This window comes from Ctenopharyngodon idella, chromosome 19 (genome assembly GCF_019924925.1).
Source record: "Ctenopharyngodon idella isolate HZGC_01 chromosome 19, HZGC01, whole genome shotgun sequence".
NCBI lineage: Eukaryota > Metazoa > Chordata > Actinopteri > Cypriniformes > Xenocyprididae > Ctenopharyngodon > Ctenopharyngodon idella.
Genome location: NC_067238.1, coordinates 20,080,844 through 20,101,755, shown reverse-complemented (window position 1 = coordinate 20,101,755; position 20,912 = coordinate 20,080,844). Strand labels below are relative to the sequence as shown.

General features: G+C 36.3%; 2 protein-coding genes, 1 long non-coding RNA gene and 1 pseudogene across 3 annotated transcripts in view; 2 read left to right on the top strand and 2 right to left on the bottom strand.

Annotated features, from left to right (window-relative positions):
- The window catches only part of LOC127500836 (antigen peptide transporter 2-like), a 66,682-nt gene extending 54,610 nt beyond the window's left edge, over positions 1–12,072 (bottom strand). Inside the window, exon 1 of the mRNA XM_051872380.1 lies at positions 11,728–12,072. Within this exon, the coding sequence (XP_051728340.1) occupies positions 11,728–12,019 (292 nt within the window). The 5' untranslated portion in view covers positions 12,020–12,072. The remainder of the gene's footprint in view (positions 1–11,727) is intronic.
- The window catches only part of LOC127500850 (tapasin-like), a 50,907-nt gene continuing 30,623 nt past the window's right edge, over positions 629–20,912 (top strand). Inside the window, exons 1-4 of the mRNA XM_051872398.1 lie at positions 629–707; positions 814–999; positions 1,285–1,533; positions 1,659–2,018. Of these exons, the coding sequence (XP_051728358.1) occupies positions 644–707; positions 814–999; positions 1,285–1,533; positions 1,659–2,018 (859 nt within the window). The 5' untranslated portion in view covers positions 629–643. The remainder of the gene's footprint in view (positions 708–813; positions 1,000–1,284; positions 1,534–1,658; positions 2,019–20,912) is intronic.
- LOC127500848 (ABC-type oligopeptide transporter ABCB9-like) lies at positions 5,730–9,737 on the bottom strand (annotated as a pseudogene).
- On the top strand, positions 12,242–14,634 carry LOC127500853 (uncharacterized). The gene is made up of 2 exons (XR_007926453.1): positions 12,242–13,408; positions 14,388–14,634. It is a non-coding gene; the product is annotated as an uncharacterized LOC127500853 (long non-coding RNA).

The window sequence follows — 20,912 nt, the reverse complement described above, 5'->3', positions numbered from 1 at the left end:
AGCAAGTTTAACAATACAATCTTCACACCTCAAAACCATAAAAATAATAATGATAGGTCTATGCAAAAAAAAAAAAAAAAAAAAAAAAAAAAAAAAAAAAAAAACAGAAAAGAAAAAAGAATAATAATTAAAAACAAAAAAAGAATAAAACTACACTGCTATACAGGCTTGGCCACCTGTTGTTACCACACAAGAGACAATAAGATATGGTATTTCCCTGTGTCCTGAACTGCACTCTGTTCCGAGAAACCACGTGATATCATGTCAAAAACCTCCAGCCTCTTATCCAGTGTGGCGCGTTTGGAATACTATTGTTGATTTAGAGCGCCATCTAGTGGAGACTAGATAGACTCAAATTCACGAATTTTAGAAAAATGTAATTGTAAATGTAATTTTAGTGTATAATCTGAGAGGTCACAAGACCTTTCCATAATGTTATATTGATAATTTGTGTTACATACATTACATTAATGGCCTGAACTATAGGGCAAAATAAGCAGCAGTCAATGCGCATGCGCTGTAAACACGCAGTGAAACTGAAAGAGCTGCAAGCTGCACTGTTTTTTTGGGGGAAACCGACGGACCTTTACCACACCAAACAGTACATCTACACGCAGTTATCATTTTAGCAAGCAAAACAACGATGTCTGAGATTTCGACCATATACAAGATATCTATCATCGCATTTACATTGTTTTGTGGTGTAAGTTTTGCCAATCGAGACCACTTTAATAATATTAATGATCTTTAATATACATTAAAGTATGTATGTGACTAATGAACATAATTCTCACGATCTCTCTTATTTTGAAGTTTCCGGTTCCGGATGTCCGGTTCTGGAGTGCTGGTTTGTCCAGGAGAAGCCCGGTCATGGAGGAGGTTTCTCAGTACCAATGAGTCAAGAGAAATCTCTAATGTTCATCAGAACTGAAGCCTACAGTGAAGAGACCATGTCTGAACTTCATCCTCCTGCAGACATCAGCCCGTCCAGGATTTACTGTGACTGGTCAGTGTCAATGCAGCACGTGATTTTAAATAGATTTGTGTTGATTTGTGGACTCTAATGTGTAATTAATGATAAGTAAGTTTATCCTTAAGTCAAAGAGGATTTGTTTGTTGTGCTTAAAGTAAATACATAATGTAATTTTTATGTTTATAATATTGTAGTATAATAGCTGTCTGCCAATATAAAAATACTGTATTTAAATCCCTTTTCTACACCTGACATACTATAATTACAACTATTAGATGATAACTAAACATCAATGTACTGTCCTCCTCCAGATCCAGCTGGCACGTTCTGTAGTGCCGCCCTGAACCCTGCCAAAGGCTCTGTGAACAAACCAAAGTGTGAGATTAACCCTTTCATGCCTCACGCCTCCATGGTCAGATGGACATCTGCTCTCACTGACTCCGCCCAAAGTCCAGTCTACCTGCAAGATGATTGGTTCTCAGTGGCAGCACAAGGGCTTGACGAGCAGCTGACATTGTCCAATATTATGAGAGCGCCTTCAGCTTCTAAAGAGCCAAAAGGTAACAAGCCCAAGTTTCTTAGATGTTGCAGAAAAGTTATTGATTGCATTTTATATAATTAATAATAATAGTTATTTCTATTGTACTTTGCTCACTTACGCTTTCTATTTATCTCTTTCTTAAAGTAATTCTCAGTGTGTCCAGTAAAACTCCTGTGGTCCGCTCTAGACTGGGAGAACCGGTTCTGTTAGACTGTGGGTTCTGGGTCGACCCGTCTTCTCCAGTTCACGGCTCTGGATTCTCTGTCGAGTGGCGTTATCAGTTTCAGGTTGAGGGACGGCTGGTCCTCGCTTACGATGGCAAGAACGATCGGTTTGCAGAGACGTCAGAGACCGGAGCAGATATTGACATCACAGGCCTCTATGAAACAGGAAATGCATCCCTGATTCTGGAAGAATCTCGAGTGAGACACTCAGGAACTTACATCTGCACAGTGTATCTTCCACACCTGCTGGCTCAGGTAGCCGTGGACCTGGAGATAGTTAGTGAGAAGATTGAATACTCTGATCCTGACATAGCCAAGTCAGATTTGAATATATTACTCTACACATGATGTTGTAGTCAGCTAGTTTATCAACAGCATTTGTTATATTAAACTACAGTTATATATAGATTAGTAACCACTGCCTGTTTTCTTTCCAGAGCCTCCATCTCTCTCTATCTACCCTTCTCCTCTTCCTCTGCTGGTTCCTGGGCAGGTTCTGCTGGGGCTCGGCCGTGGTGGTGACATCACCTGTGTAGCCAAACATGACGGAGGAACGTGACGAGCCACTGCTACACTCAATGTGATTGGTGAGTTAAACTGTCATAGATATATGATTATAGTTTTCTTTATTTTTTCTGGATTATTTGTTGAATAGAAAGTTCAAAAGAATAGCATTTATCTACATAATCTAGAAATACAAAGCTTTTGTAACATTATACACTACTGTTCAAAAGTTTGGGGTTAGTAAGAATTTTTATTTTTATTTTTTTGAAAAGAAATTAGAGAAATTAATACTTTTATTCAGCAAGGATGCATTAAATCGATCAAAAGTGACAGTAAAGACATTTATAATGTTAGAAAAGATTATATTTCAAATAAATGCTGTTCTTTTGAACTTTCTATTCATCAAAGAATCCTGAAAAAAATATGGTACACAGTAAATGTTTCTTGAGCAGCAAATCATCATATTAGAATGATTTCTGAAGGATCATGTGACACTGAAGACTGGAGTAATGATGCTGAAAATTCAGCTTTGCATCACAGGAATAAATTACTTTGTACAATATATTCAAATAGAAAACAGTTATTTTAAATTGTAATAATATTTCACAATATTAGTGTTTTTGCTGTATCTTTAATGAAATAAATGCAGCCTTGGTGAGCAGATAAAACTCCTTTTAAAAACATTAAAAAAAATTACCGATCCCAAACTTTTGAGCGGTAGTGTATAAATACTGTCAATCTGGGTATTATTTGTGATGATTTTTCAGTGACTCTTTCTGCAGGTCAGGTTTACTCCAGCAGGTGGTGACAACTGATTGTCTTTACAAGTGAATTATTCAGTCAACTGATACATTCAGAAATGCTCATTAATTCAGGATTGAAACAGCACTACTGTGTTGCTTCTGTTATTTTGTTTTTTAGATTTCAGTGCATGTTCTATTTGCATTTTTGAACGAATATTTACATCCATCAGAATGTTCTGTAAGTCTTGATTGTATATTTTGTTCACATCAGGTGTCAGCGCTCCTTCTATTGAGGACTCTATGGCGATGGTCGCTGTTGCTCTGGTGCTTTACAGCATGATAAAGTTTCTTTCCTGGACATTCAGCTCTTCTGGTTGATCACTACATCACTGAAGAGCTCTTTACAATTGAGCTGACATTAGAATGATCTGTTCTGCTCTATAGTAAAAAAAAAAAATCTTTTAATTCATACATTTTTAAATATTGTAGTCAGTATCCTCACTGACCATGTTGTTATGTAGACTTGAGCTGTGGTTGTCATATAAGATTCTTTACATTTACAAATGTATTAAAGGGAATATAAAGTATTTTTTTTGTATCTAAATTTTGTTTTCATATAGACTCCAGTGACTCTGAATTAGAGGACAAGGTAAAAACATTTTTGCAGTACTATTACTCCCTAACAATTTCATTTATGTCATCTAAAACGAGTCTGTCTGCTTATTGTCTCTCTCTCTCTCTTCTGTAGAAAAAGACGTAAACCTGCTTCTGCTCCTGGAAGCTGAATAGGGTGCAGTAACATTGAAAAGGAACTTGTGAATAATCCTGTCAGAATAGTTGAATGTATTTTATTTCTATCTTTACTAAAAATTTCTGAACAGGAGAGTATCAGTTGTAAAAAGACCCATCTTCAGCACATAGATTCACCCAAACACCTGTTTTTAGGTGAGATTGGACTATTCCATATTTTTCACAACAGTTCAAGACAAGGTTGCTAGAGAAGGCGGTGAAAGAAGAGGTGTAGCTGTGATTGTAAATAGCTGAATTGTGCTACATAAGCCAAATAAGTTTAAGTTTCAGGATTGTTTTGTCTGTATGCTTATGTTTCTTTGTATATGTTTATACACATTTGTGTTTATGTGATTTATAATTTTATTTTTGGCTTTGTTTTTTTTAGTGAGTAAGATTTCCCCCCTAGAGAATGTAGTATTTAATAATTAAGTAGTAGTATGGGGAAATTTCTACATGATTCTTGTTTAATGTATCCAATTAAAATATAAATCTTACTACATAAAGGGTGTTCAGCTTAGCTGTGTTTTTGATGAATTTGTGAGGAATTCGAAGTCAATGTTTACATTTGATTTAAGAATAAATTTAAATGAATAAAGTTTTTTTCTAATTTTAATCATAATGTGAAAATAATTGTTTTTAAGCAACAGGGAAAGTTGCAAAATGCACAACCCAAATTCACATCTCATTATTAAAGTGCTCTCCTGACTCTGGACAGATGGCCAGTCCATCACAGGGGTAATAAAATACAATATAATAGAATAAAATAAGTGTGAACTTACAATATTTTTTGCCCAAAACCAATGCACCTACAGTTTGTGTTCTCAAAGTAAATGTGAGATCAATGTTTGTAAGATTAGTGATCTGTGAATTGAAAAGCCTTCTATTGTATGTTTGTTTGTGCGTGTAAATTCTGTATAGAATATTAGGGCTGTTTAATATGGTTTTAACCTGTATTTGTCCGAAAATTATTTGTTTTTGCACTGTTTTAATCTTACTTACTTCTGTGGGGCTGAATTATACCCCTTAAAAATTGAAGTACAAACAAGAGCTGTTAAATTCGGGCATCACCTCAGCCAATCCGATACTGAATCTATTCAATATAAAGCCCTCCTTGCCAATGAAACCCCCACAGTGTCTCATCCTCTAAATATAAACTAATTAATGAAACTCAACCTATAAGTCTGACTCCAACCACAACCCTGACATTGTGGATCAGACAAAAGAGACTGACAAACATCTAAAGTATAATTATGATAAACAATTTAAAAAAATCTAAATTTGACCTCCAAACCGAACTCAAGTGTTATTCGGCCTTAAACAGAACTACCAAACTGGCAAATTACTTATCAATTAAAACATTAAAATAAAGACAAATTCTTTCAAAATATCGACTTGGTGACCATGATATAGAAATAGAGGAAGGAAGACTTAAAAAATCCTGGATACCAAGAGAACAGAGAATATGCAGACACTGTGATTTGAATCAATAGAGGATGAGAAACACTTTCTTCTTGTCTGTCACAAGAACACCACTGCAAAGGAAATATTTTTTCCACAGTTTGCAGCAGTGAATTTCTCATTCTTTACTCTAAATGACTCAGAGAAACTCCACTATAAGCTCAGAGAGAATGACATGACAGCCAAACTAGCTGCAAAATATGTACATACCATACACACCTACGAAATGGTTAATCCATTTTATTTGTTTGCTATATTTTACATATTCTTTATTGTATATAATTGTAATTATTTATAATTAATATTAGGATGGAGATATTATCTGCTGATTTTTGTTTGTTTTGTAATATCTACTGTTCCTCTTCTGTTTGTTTTTTCTTGCTTGTTTTCCCTATTATTACTTTGGTGATGTAATTCTATTCTGTATTTAAATATACTTAAAATGTTTTGGCAATACTATATTCCAAATGTCATGCCAAGAAAGCAACTTGAACTTGAGAATTTAAAAAATTCATTTTATTATAATAAATCATACATCATTAATACATTTTTTTCTAAAAAAAAAAAAATCCAATTACCACATACAAACCCGATTCCAAAAAAGTTGGGACACTGTACAAATTGTGAATAAAAAAGGAATGCAATAATTTACAAATCTCATAAACTTATATTTTACTCACAATAGAATATAGATAACATATCAAATGTTGAAAGTGAGACATTTTGAAATGTCATGCCAAATATTGGCTCATTTTGGATTTCATGAGAGCTACACATTCCAAAAAAGTTGGGACAGGTAGCAATAAGAGGCCGGAAAAGTTAAATGTACATATAAGGAACAGCTGGAGGACCAATTTGCAACTTATTAGGTCAATTGGCAACATGATTGGGTATAAAAAGAGCCTCTCAGAGTGGCAGTGTCTCTCAGAAGTCAAGATGGGCAGAGGATCACCAATTCCCCCAATGCTGCTGCGAAAAATAGTGGAGCAATATCAGAAAGGAGTTTCTCAGAGAAAAATTGCAAAGAGTTTGAAGTTATCATCATCTACAGTGCATAATATCATCCAAAGATTCAGAGAATCTGGAACAATCTCTGTGCGTAAGGGTCAAGGCCGGAAAACCATACTGGATGCCCGTGATCTTCGGGCCCTTAGATGGCACTGCATCACATACAGGAATGCTACTGTAATGGAAATCACAACATGGGCTCAGGAATACTTCCAAAAAACATTGTCGGTGAACACAATCCACCGTGCCATTCGCCGTTACCGGCTAAAACTCTATAGGTCAAAAAAGAAGCCATATCTAAACATGATCCAGAAGCGCAGGCGTTTTCTCTGGGCCAAGGCTCATTTAAAATGGACTGTGGCAAAGTGGAAATCTGTTCTGTGGTCAGACGAATCAAAATTTGAAGTTCTTTTTGGAAAACTGGGACGCCATGTCATCCGGACAAAAGAGGACAAGGACAACCCAAGTTGTTATCAGCGCTCAGTTCAGAAGCCTGCATCTCTGATGGTATGGGGTTGCATGAGTGCATGTGGCATGGGCAGCTTACACATCTGGAAAGGCACCATCAATGCTGAAAGGTATATCCAAGTTCTAGAACAACATATGCTCCCAACCAGACGTCGTCTCTTTCAGGGAAGACCTTGCATTTGCCAACATGACAATGCCAGACCACATACTGCATCAATTACAACATCATGGCTGCGTAGAAGAAGGATCCGGGTACTGAAATGGCCAGCCTGCAGTCCAGATCTTTCACCCATAGAAAACATTTGGTGCATCATAAAGAGGAAGATGCGACAAAGAAGACCTAAGACAGTTGAGCAACTAGAAGCCTGTATTAGACAAGAATGGGACAACATTCCTATTCCTAAACTTGAGCAACTTGTCTCCTTAGTCCCCAGACGTTTGCAGACTGTTATAAAAAGAAGAGGGGATGCTACACAGTGGTAAACATGGCCTTGTCCCAACTTTTTTGAGATGTGTTGATGCCATGAAATTTAAAATCAACTTATTTTTCCCTTAAAATTATACATTTTCTCAGTTTAAACATTTGATATGTCATCTATGTTGTATTCTGAATAAAATATTGAAATTTGAAACTTCCACATCATTGCATTCCTTTTTTATTCACAATTTGTACAGTGTCCCAACTTTTTTGGAATCGGGTTTGTAAAAGTAAACAAATTCTGTTTCATTTTTGAATATGCTACCTGTTATTATAAATAGTAATGTATTCTTGGAAAATGCTTATAATAAGAAACTCATTCCTGATTGACCTCCTCCTCATCAGCTTCTTTTTCCTCAGTGAAGAGCCTCTCTCTCAGTTTATAGTAATTGCCTTTCTTCTCCATCAGTTCCTGGTGCGTCCCTTGCTCCTCAACCTCCCCTTTGTCAATCACAACGATCTGGTCTGCCCTTTCAATTGTTTTCAGCCTATGTGTAATAACCGGCAAGGTCTGGTTGGGATAACGGGTCAGAGCATCCTGAACCTATTAATGGAATAAAGCAATGTGGCATAAAAAAGTGAAAAGCTGTTGAGATAAGTATCAATGGGCTTCTTTTTAGTAATACAACAGATTGTTTTGAAATGTAGTAAAGAAGTGGTGACAAAAAATGTACCATGTGTTCGCTCTCAGTGTCCAGGCTGCTGGTCACCTCATCCAGTATGAGCACCTGAGGTTGTCTGATTAGAGCTCTGGCGATAGCAATGCGCTGCTTCTGACCACCAGAGAGAAGACAGCCACGCTCTCCAACATCTAATACCCATACACAGTCACAGACTTAATGAAAGGACATAACAACTGTAATTTGTCAGTAAGTAACATGACAAAATAAATAGGAGACATGGTATGTTAAATACTCTACATTTGACAATATAATTTCCAGAAAGACAAATAGTAATTGCAGTGCATATATGCACATCAATGGAAGAATGATTCTTTAGGTGTACCTGTATCATATATTTTTTTCTAGTCGACTGATAAAATCATGGGCATTGGCTTCTTTGGCTGCATCCTCCACCTTTTTCTGATCACAATCAGTCAAACCGTAAGCTATGTTGTCCCTGATGGAGCCAGAAAAAAGCACAGGGTCCTGACCTACCATGGCCACCTATGGTATAAATGGTTACACTTACACAATGGACATACTATTGCAATGTCATGACTTAATAAGAGCCCGAAATGACTGTTACCTTCTGGTGCAAATATTTATGTTAATAGTTCTTCAGTGGTTGTCCATCTAACAGAGTGTGTCCCTGCTGAGGCTGGTAGAACCTCTCCAGAAGACTCACACAGGTGCTCTTCCCCCCACCTGACATTCCCACCAGAGAAGTTCTGAAATCAATCAATCAAACACAGCATATTAATTAAAACAAATTTACAGAATTTGTATACAATATGCAAACACATTTATTTGGAATAAATAGGATATATAAAATATAAAGTTTTACTAAGTGACTAAAAATAAATAGGAACTCAAAAGTTACATTAATTAATCTAATTATCTAATTGTGGTTAGATTAATCTAATCCACAAAATAATGATCTAAAATTAATCTAAGAAACAATTTCATATATATTGTTTATAATATAATACTGCACATTCTGAGTTTATTGTACCTTGAGGGCTGGTTGATCAGGTCGAGTTGGATAGAAGAAGTTGAGGTTTTTGAAGTGGACTTTGCCAGTCAAGGTTTCAGGATGAAGACTTCCATCCATGCCCACCAGTGGCTTTCTGTCCAGGTACTCAAAAACTTTAGCAGCCGCTCCCACAGAGTTTAGCATGTTAGAATACATGTAGACAAGAGACTGCGGAAAGACAGAAAAAGAGTTCACTGACTGCACAGTATTGTACAAAATATAAAAAATAGTGGCAAATTTGTATTGGGATTTATAATATTATATGGATGGAAATTTTACTAAAGGCCAATTTACACAGCACTGACAGACGCAGACCAACACCGACAGTCACCTGATTACAGCACAACAAAACTCGATAAGTGTCTGTTGCCATCTGTCTGTGTCTGTCAGTGCAGTATGAATCGGCCTTAAACACTAAAATGAGAGCTTTTGTCTGGACGTGTAAATAAACATTATGTAACTAATTAAGCAAATGAATTTATTAAGATTAAGGATCACATTTAACACTGCTACTATACTATTCGTTCAGACACTTTAATTCACTTTTTATATATAGTATCTTATAAAGGTCAAAATAAAAACATTCAGGATACATGAATGTACATATATATACACACCACAATTTCCGTATTGGATTAGATTTCTCAGATGACCCCTGAGTTAACTACAAACAGCAGGTAATTTGAACTGTAATTTTATTAAAATTTATTCAACAACAAAATCTGTGAAACACAAATGTACCTGACCTTCTCAGGAAAACTATTTAGGTCTAGATAGGGCTTTGAATGAATGCACCAAGAAAGAGACAGTGGCTATATAAGAACATAATGAGTTCATACCCCAATGTATGATCCCAGGTCACCCTGGTAGAGGATGAAGGACACAAGGTTGCCTGTACTCATGCAGCCTGATTTGATGAGCTGACGACCATAATACATCATCAGAACTTGAATTCCTAACGACATCAGCTGCAAATATAATAAATATAATACAGTTAAATAAAACCCAATGCTGCATGTCATGCTCAGACTGATGATGTAAAGAACACAAACATCAATTATTGTGTACTCTTAGAAAAGTTCAGAATGTGAACTATGATTAGTGTGTGATATATTTGACTTTATTAATATATTGTAGCTATATTTAAGCTACTGTACCTATATTAAAATATATTGCAATATATGCTAACATTGTACTTTTGTCACAGTCTGTTTAGTTTCAGTTTCTGTTCATAAGGACTTCAGTTTGTTTTCATTTGTCACATGTTCCTTTGTTCTGTTTCCCGCCATCATTCTGTTACCATTATCACTAGTTAATGTGTATCAGCTGTGTCCCATTTATTACCCTTGTTATGTTTGCTATTTAAGTTCACCATCCGATTATGTTGTTGCACCTGACTGCCTGTCTTCTTGTTGGATTATTCATTAAACCAGTACTTTTGGATTACTTCTCTTTGTCTGTGTTTCCCTTCCTGCCACCAGCGTGACAACTTTACAATATGTTAACTATTAGAAATACATTAAAATAATATATTTAATCAAATAAATGAATTAAATTCCTATGCAGCAGACCCACCAGTCACACTAATAGGTAGACGGCCCTCACTGTATCTCTTTGAGTCTTCAGGTTGTGAGTGTCAGTCAAACGGTCGTCATAACAACAGGCTTCACTGGATTCCATGCGGAAACTGCGTACAGTTCTCACCCCGGCAACCGCTTCTCCTGCTGTCTCATTGGCTCTGGCCACCGAGTCCTGAACTTCTTTTGACAATTGCTGCACAAGATGGTTTTGATTGAGTATAAATGTTTAAAAGAAAAATGATACACATTTTGATACAGAGAATGTATTAATCAAGAGTAAATTCTCCAAGAAATGTCAACAATATGAAATGTTAAGGAAGCAAGGCTTGATGAAAAAGAGGGCAAAGGTCAGAATGAGATGCCTAAAAATTATCTTATATTTGAATATCAACTTAGATAAGTGGTGATCTAAAATGTGCTTTATAATTACTGTAATTTTACCTCTGAGCTACATTGCTATATTTAAATACCTCAATCAGTTCATCTGACCTCATAGTGTGTGTTGTAAATCTTTTGAGTGATGGCAATCAGAGGAGCTTCGATGAAAGTGACCAGCGTGAGTTTCCAGGACAGTCTGACCATCAGATACAGGACGCCAACACTTTTGATTAAGCTGCGCAGGAGGATGTTCACGTTCATTGCCACTGATTGGCTCATTAGCTTGGTGTCGACAGACAGACGTGATGTCAAGTCCCCTGACAACAGATAAAAGACAGTTTGAGATAACTGAACACAAAGCCTTCAAATTTGTAATAAGCATATGCATATAATTTTTAATTCACAAACACTAATTAGTCCTGCCTGTCTTTTTATCTTCAAAAAATCCTATCTCCTGATTGACCAAAGAATTAAAGAGCATAAGACGAACTCTCTTGTTCAGTCCGGACAGAGTGCACATGAAGAGACCTCCACGCAACCCAGAGGACAAAGAGCTATGGATGAGGACAGGATTAGCCTACATCTTTCAATTTATTGGACCACATATGTTTTTGACACAAACCTTTTGACACAACCATTAAATAACCATTAACTGTGATAGGTCATTGATTAATTTTATATACCTGCCTAGTGAGAGGAGACCCATGAGAAAGATTGCTGACATGAAGCTGTTTGGTTGGTAATGTTCTCCCAGGATGTCTATGACCATTCCCGTGTAATATGGAATGCACATGTCACCTTTAAAACATAAAACGAAGAAAAGCATTTACAGTATTGAACTTAATTTGAAAGGTCTGTTTACAAAGACTCTCTCCTCTTACTTACATATGACAGCAAGTGAAAGAAACACAAAAGCTCCACTCAGTAAGGGGGCGTCGGGCTTGGAATAACGGACCACTCGCATGAAGAGCGCCCGGTTTCTCTGTTTCGTCTCCGCGCATTCTGAACTTTCCGCTTTCCTTTTTGTGTCGGGAAAACTTACTTCCCAGAACAAACACGCTATAAGTGTTGCAGCTGTAGAAGTAATAGTTTTTCCAGGGCAAGACAAAGACCCGCTCCAGTACTCCGGCTGAGTGTTCAAGAGGAGCGTCAGTCCGCTTTCATAAACCGGACACATCAAGCATGTCACCGCCACACAACGCCGCACGGACGCATCTTTCCAGCTGCTTAGCAGAAAACACCTGAGACTTACCCACTTCACACCAGCCACGAACCAGAGATGAGACAAGAGAAATACACTGCTGTTATTCTTTAAAAATGCACGTGTGCTGTAATGTAGCACACAGCTTATCGCCAGGTCCACGAGCAGCGCTTTAGCATGTAGCATCTTGAACTCCATCCCGTTTGTTTATTTCTGAGCACAAATAATAAAGGAAAGAATTGTGTCTTTTATCGAAGACGAGCTCCTGTCATGACCTGCTCGATTCATTACAATGGTTCAGAAGAGGGGAAAAACAAAGCACCAAACCCCATGAAACATGTACTACCATTTATCAAAACATAATATTTTGTATGTACATATTGTCTGATGAACGATTTAAGTGTGTGTATGTGCCATTGCAGCTAAAATAATATTGATTAAATATCCATTGCACTAGTTATAAAAAACCTGTCTATGGCCTTTTTAAAAACATTTAATGGCATCATTTATAAAGCACATAAAATGCATATACATCAGTCAAAATCATTTTATTTTATGTTGTTGTGGCACAGGAACAGCCGCAGACACAGAGAAGACATCAAATATACTGTCATCAAATCTCATTAATTTCTCCATGAACAGCGGCAGGAACCCAAGAGTCGTCATGACAGTTAACAATACAAGACATGCTCTTCAGGTGTGTGCAGACTTGGTGGTGTATTATAACTATAGCTGTTTCTCATGTATCGAGGTATGATCAGAGCTAATTTTGGGGGGTTTGACTGCACTGGCAGTCACCTGTACACAGTTGGCCATATCTAGCCATGGGTATGTGACATCCAATTGATGATTGATAAACTTAATCTATAGGAATGTGCTAATCGAGCTCATGACAGCTACTGTATGTTTTGTTTCTGCATTTTAAGGATTTGTTGATCTGGCTGCTATGAAGTAAACATGGATGTAAGTTGCTTTTTTGTTGAAGCTGCTTATTGTAAGGTTCTGTCAATATCCCTGTGATCCTGTAGCTGAAGTAAATAAATGTGAAGATGAAGTAAATGCAACAGGGAAAAAAAGTATTTTCTACATTTAATAAGTTGGTTAAAGCATGAACTTTAAAATATTAAGCATATTCTACTTGTGTGCTCTATTTAAATATGTAGAAATTAAATCTCTAAATTGTATTACTTTGAATTATTTGTTGTATTTATATTGAGTTCTCAAGTACCAATTCAAGAGCAGAAAATCCAATTTCACAAAATACTTTTCAGTGGTATAAAAGAAGCTATTTTTAACATATAGTTTGCTCTGTGGTTTCAGGCATTGAATTCAACAACCTGCCTGGATAATGAGTTTTGGAATAGGGTGTGTCCAGATTTGTTTCTGTACCTTACCAATGCTACCTGTTAGTGTTAACCATAGACATAGATTAGTGTTGGCTATGGTGTTAACCTGCATCCGATGAATCTGCATAGATACTGATGATGCTGAAAGACTCAGGCTCCTATTGGTCAACCAGCAGTGTGCAGAGCCTTTTCCTCAAAGAATCACAAAATGTTCATGTTTATCTCAAATAGGCCTACTCTTAATAACATAGGTGAATGGAAGAACTTAATTTAAAGATGCTATTCCAAGTTATAACATGTATAGGTTTTTTTAAACCTATATTTTCAGGTTGTAATCAAAACTATGTAAATCTTTGGTTACTAAATAATTGTTTTCCGTGGAGGAATCATATTTCCTTCATGTAAAATACATAGACCTACACTTGCAGCATCAAAGGAAGCCAGTAACGTGATTGAGATCAACCCTTACCTGCTAGGCACCATGTCAGGCTGCACTGCAGACTGTGAGAGACTGCAGACTAAAGAGTGCAGGTCTGTCTCAGCAAGCCTCTGGGGAAGAGCATCTGCTCACAGGATGAAGTTACCAGTTTCAGCTGTGTCAGGAAATGTATTCCATCTAATTATTAGCTGAATATTATTAGAAGAACAAACTTTGAAAATAAATGACTATTCACATTTCACACCTTGTGAAAATAACCTTGTGTAAATTATGACATTTTATGGTGAACTATCACTTTAAGAAGAGGCATTATATGATCTGTCTATCTGTTTTTCTTCATCTTTCAATTTAAAATAGGCTACTCATATTCAAAAATATTTGCACAAACTATTTATTGTCACAGTCACCGTCTGTAGCACCTTCCCCGGACATTTCCCAGAATCCCTCCTGTTCCTCACCTACACTCACTCATCAATCACCGGCACCTGCAAACCATCACCCTCGTTTACACTCGTCTGCAGTCACCTTCCTCACCACAGTGGTCTGATCTCGTCTTTAGGTTGATGTATATCGCTACGTCCCGATGAACCACAAGAACTACCTACCGGCTACTTACCTGTACCATCCTTCAGTCATCCGTCCTCCTTTGTCTGTCTGCCATCGGTCCATTCACCATTCCTGCAAAAGAAACATTGTATCAGTATTCGGCCAAGTCATACTGCAACGTGCTTACTGAGATTTACTTACCTGTTATGTCCCCAATCCAGAACCGTGCCTCTGTCTCAAATAAAGTCCTGTTTGCTATACTTACCGGTCTGCTTCCTTCCAATGCCTGACACTTATGACCACAGTGCCCCAGGAATGTAAAATACATTTTACCGCTATTTGGACCACTACTATTCTTCATTAATATACTAATATGTAACTATTTGTATGCTTTAAAAACCGACTTTACAACTACGTAACAAGCAAAGTATCTCATTGTCCGCAGCCTCCAAACTCCTGTCCAACATGATGCTGGGATACAGAGGCATGGGCCTGTCTAGGAGGAGTATTATCTGTGGCTGGGATAAGCAGGTGAAGTCTGTGTATTTATATGGGTGTTTTTGTTTTGATTGTTTGCATATTTTTAGGGTCCTCTCAGTCTAAGCAGTATAGGCTACAATAAAATTAAATAAAATACATTAAATACAACATAAATTAAATACAACAATAAAATAATATTATTGTAATTCGCTTAGTAAGGTCTCATGATCTTCATAGGTAACAGTTATGCATACACATAATCTCCATATTATATTATCATATTATCTTTACCCTCACATCAGGGTCCAGGCCTACTATGTGGATGATAAGGGCACACGTCTCTCTGGCCAGATGTTTTCCACTGGCTGTGAGAGCAGCTATTCATATGGTGTCGTGGACAGTGGTTATGAGAGGATATGAGAGTGGAGGAGGCACATGAGCTTGGCTGACTGATGCCAAACACAGAAACGCTTACTCTGGTGGTGTGGTCAACCTTTAAGTACAGCAATGTATTACAAATTGGCTGACAATAAATCTGAGACAGAAACTTCATTAACAGTAAATACATTTGTTGATATAACATATTTCCCTGCACTAATGTGCCATTTTGTTTAAACCTAAATCTGGGAAACTAATTACCCCCCTATTATTTTCTATTACACTATTATTTTCTTAATACATTAATGTTCATTGCTGTTACATAGTGTGTGAGTGTGTGCCATGATGTCTTCTCTTAGTTTACCACATGCAAGGAGAATAGTTGGATCAAGGTGTGTAAGGAGGATGTTCTTCCACACTAAACCCATCCATCCATGTCTAACATCATATGACTTTGTGCTCTTTGGCACAGTCATGCTGGAATAGTAAGGGGCCTTCTCCAAACTGTTCCCACAAATTAAGATATTTTTGATGAAATCTGAGGGTATCTGATCCACACATAGACAGCAACGTCATTGCACCTTTTGAGGTCCAGAAAGGTAAGACATTGTTAAAATAGTCCATGTAACTACAGTGGTTCAACCTTAATGTTATGAAGTGACAAGAATACTTTTTGTGCACAAAAACAAAACAAAAATAATGACTTTATTCAACAAATTCACCTGTCCCCTGTCATTCTGCTACACTTTTTATGTTGCAGTGCTTCCAGGTTCTACGTCAGAATGCCATTTAGTATTGGCCAGCTCCTGCTTAAACATCACACGCATATGTCGTGCTGCTCACATGAACAGCGTCAGCCAATACTGAGCCGGCGTTCTGACGTAGAACCTGGAAGCGCTGCAACATAAATAGTGTAGCAGAATGACAAGACAGAGAAACTGATCATGACACTGACATAAAGAACAACCTGAACAGCTTGCTATCATCAATGTCAAAACATTTTTTGAGAAGCAAAGCTATAGGATTTGTTTGCTCAGCAAACTCTCATTTTCTACAGATTTCTTGTTTACCAAAATTTCAGATAACAAAAAAACTTTGTTTTTTTGATGTTTTTTTTGTTATTTATTTATAATTTATTGCCTCTAAAGATCAGAACTTTGTTAGAGATTCTTCTTGTCCGCTTTATTATAAGATTCTATTTCAAATAATTGCTGTTCTTTTGAAATTTCACCAAAGAATCCTGAAAAAAAAAAAATTGTACACAACTGTTTTCAACATTGATCATAAAAATAAATTATTCTTGAGCAGCAAATCAATGATTTGAATGATTTCTGAAGGATCATGTGACATCAAGCTTTGTCATCACAGGAATAAATTACATTTTAACATATATTCAAATTGAAAAGAGTTCTTTAAAATGGTAATATATCACAGTATTACTGTTTTACTGTTTTTGATTAAATAAATGCAGCCTTAGTGAGCATAGAGACTTCTTTCACCTTATTGTCTCCAAACTTTTGAATAAATAAATAAATACAGTACCGGTACTGTATTTATTTATTTTTTTCACTATTGTTGTATGTCGAGCATTGATGTCTGTGCAGTAGGGATGCATATAAAAAAAACTTGTGATGCAAGATAATGTCACATCTTACAAAGATGTATCTCGGCAAAAAATCCATCAACAAACAGTTATTAATTTGAAATGTTATTGGTAAATACCTTTCAGCATTGATGGTGCCTTTCCAGATGTGTAAGCTGCCCATGCCACATGCACTCATGCAACCCCATACCATCAGAGATGCAGGCTTCTGAACGGAGCGCTGATAACAACTTGGGTTGTCCTTGTCCTCTTTAGTCCAGATGACATGGCGTCCCAGTTTTCCAAAAAGAACTTCAAATTTTGATTCGTCTGACCACAGAACAGTTTTCCACTTTGCCACAGTCCATTTTAAATGAGCCTTGGCCCAGAGAAAACGCCTGCGCTTCTGGATCATGTTTAGATATGGCTTCTTTTTTGACCTATAGAGTTTTAGCCGGTAACGGCGAATGGCACGGTGGATTATGTTCACCGACAATGTTTTCTGGAAGTATTCCTGAGCCCATGTTGTGATTTCCATTACAGTAGCATTCCTGTATGTGATGCAGTGCCATCTAAGGGCCCGAAGATCACGGGCATCCAGTATGGTTTTCCGGCCTTGACCCTTACGCACAGAGATTGTTCCAGATTCTCTGAATCTTGTGATGATATTATGCACTGTAGATGATGATAACTTCAAACTCTTTGCAATTTTTCTCTGAAAAACTCCTTTTTGATATTGCTCCACTATTTTTCGCCGCAGCATTGGGGGAATTGGTGATCCTCTGCCCATCTTGACTTCTGAGAGACACTGCCACTCTGAGAGGCTCTTTTTATACCCAATCATGTTGCCAATTGACCTAATAAGTTGCAAATTGGTTCTCCAGCTGTTCCTTATATGTACATTTAACTTTTCCGGCCTCTTATTGCTACCTGTCCTAATTTTTTTGGAATGTGTAGCTCTCATGAAATCTAAAATGAGCCAATATTTGGCATGACATTTTAAAATGTCTCACTTTCAACATTTGATATGTTATCTATATTCTACTGTGAATAAAATATAAGTTTATGAGATTTGTAAATTATTGCATTCCTTTTTTATTCACAATGTGTACAGTGTCCCAACTTTTTTGGAATCGGGTTTGTACATAGTAGTTAAAGACACTTCATATAAAGTGTGACAAATTACTGTGATGTCAGCATCATTCTGTTGTTGAGTCACAGTAATTTATAAGAAAATTTCACAGTAAATGTTTTTACTTTAATTCTGTACATTTCTGTCATTTTTACAGTGTACATGTAAACAAGAACACAGACATTGACAAATGTATATTTTATTTAATTTAGAATTTGCATTTTTCTCAGAATTGTACAATGTACAAATTTTAAATTTACCCCTTTTAACTATCAGTAAAATAAAAGTACAGACATAACAGCTTGGCAAAAATGTGATGCATAAAGACTTCTTTTCACCTAAAATAAGGTAGGTCTTTTAAATGTAAGAACAAACAAATACATAAAAAATAAACTATAATTACACTGTTAACAACCCAACTTAACAATCACTAACTTCTTCAACGAACTTATCATAGGATAGGTAAAATAATAATGAAAAGCAATTACATTAATTAAAGGGAAGGAAAGCAGACTTTAAAATATGTGGAAAGGTGATTTGATATAGCTAAAGCTTCATATTTATGCAGCAGCACTGAAAGATTCACCAGTTAAACAATATTAAATTACATTTTGTTTCATTATATATTTAAACCACTGGTTATGCTGTAGTAAAAACGTGCTTTATGAGGTTAAGAAAATTGAACAGGATTCAGTAGGCTAGTTAACAATGGAAATGATCAGGAATAAACCAAAACCAGAACATCTGTAATTAACTGAAGGAGAGAAAAAAAAAAAAATATATATATATATATTATGCAGAAGACATGTCACATTCCTAATCATCATCCTCCTAACTCCTTTATGCCAAGACAGCCATTTGTTATTTAATTCTCTGTCAGATGATAATTTCAGTGATAAGACACAGAGACCTATAAAAATACACATTACACAATTTTCCATTACACGCAGTTGTATACAATATATTCCACAATTAAAATGAGTATGCAGAAAAAAACACTTACCTCAAATCTTTGTCTACTTGATAGTTACTTGTGGCAGTGGTTGATCTGAATTTTCAGAATCAGAATCTTTGGCTACAAGACAAAAGGGGTAACGTCTTCTTTGAGAACAATCAGTTTCTCATAAGATCAAATTGCAATAATTTTATATTAATCTGTAAGAAGACATGCAATACTTACTGCTTGCTTTCCCATAGCCTGCAAAGAAACAGAATTTTATTAATATTAAGATATCTGGTAACATTTTGATATATAAATAAATTAGCTAAAAATGTACCTACCATTGAACTTCTTCCAGAAAATGAGTCCAACTATGGCAGCAAGGACAGCAACAGCTGCCAAACAACCCACAACGATTGCAATGGTTTTGTCTGAATCTGGAATCAAATAACAGAACTATTAAACTTAGAAAGACTAATGATTTAATATTAAACTAAACTGGCACTAAAGACAGACATTTTATGTACATACTGTATATACAATCCAATATGATGGGAAGTGAAGTTATGAAATATCCCACTTGAATATCTGATTACAAAAGAGACATTTCATGGGACACAAACTTTTCATCTTTCACACACACCTGTGTTGGACCGGATATCTTTCACAGTGGCAACAATGTCCTCTGCTACTCCCATGTGCTGAACCACACATCTGTAGGCCTCTTTGTTGTTCTTCCACTCCTCAGGCTTCAGGGTGATGGTCTTCTGGAAGGTTCCATCTATGTTTGGCAAGGTTGTACTAACCTTCACATCCTCATGATGATCCTCTTTGTTTTTCTGCCATGTCATTATGTTGCTTGGGTAAAAACCGGTAGCTTGACACAAAACTGGAGAGAAGGGGTCCTTCTGCAGAAGAAACACCTCAGGTGCATCTACAGAAAGGTTTGGGTGAGGGCAACAATGAGGATGGGAAGATGACAGAGAGATCAAATTTCAAACATGAAAACATTTTTCTGATGCGTATTGACTTTTCGTATTGAAATTAAGTTAACATCTGTATTTACAAATAAGCATTGCTAAGAAAACTACTGAAAAAGAAAATTAAATTTTTTAGAAATGTAACTGTGTATAGTTTTATTATTAGTCAGGTACTGGGTCAGAACAATGAGCACTTGACATAATATTGACTAAATGCAAATGATATTTTCATAAACAGATTAAAACTATGGCTAAATCCAAAACTGACAGTCATCAAATTGCACTGCTCACTAGTTTCACTATGAAAGATGTTTAATGCAATCTGCTAGTTAATACATGTATTCCCATTGTCTGTTATCTTAGTCCTCCTGATCATTAGCTCAATAGCTTTATCATGGTGTAAAAAATAATTAAAGTTAGGAATATCATGTATGGCATTCATATCCTATTTTCTTTTCATTTTTATGAAAGCAAAGAAAAGTGTTTTTGAACTTTTATACAGAATGAGATGCATATTTGTTGAGGAAAAAAAAGATCACTCAAAATGTAGGGACCTACCTACCTACCTTCCTACCTTTTCTCTCCAGAGTGGCCTTGCCATAACCCATACTTCTTCAGCCACTCAATGCATTGATTCTCCAGGTATGCCTTTGTACTTTGGGTATAAGCTTTATCAGCATCCCAGTTGTTCTTGGTAATGAAAGCTTGATCTTTAGCAGCAGTCCAGGAAAGGGTGTTTTTTTATCCAGGCTGAGGAAGTCATCTCCATCATAGCCATACTGCATGTATCCTTGAGCACTGACTTCATCATCCATCTCACAACCGTACATGAACTGGAGTGTGTGAACACCTGCGGAAAAGGATTTACATCAAATATAATTTGATCACACTAACCATTCATGCTCTCATCTATTATAGACTTAAGAAATTGTGAATTATCAGGAACAAAGTCATCAAATCTTTCATATTTTTTTAAATCAGAAAAATTGTAAATGATAAACAAGAAATATGAAGTTTTTTGAGATTTTAACATTGACTGTTAAACT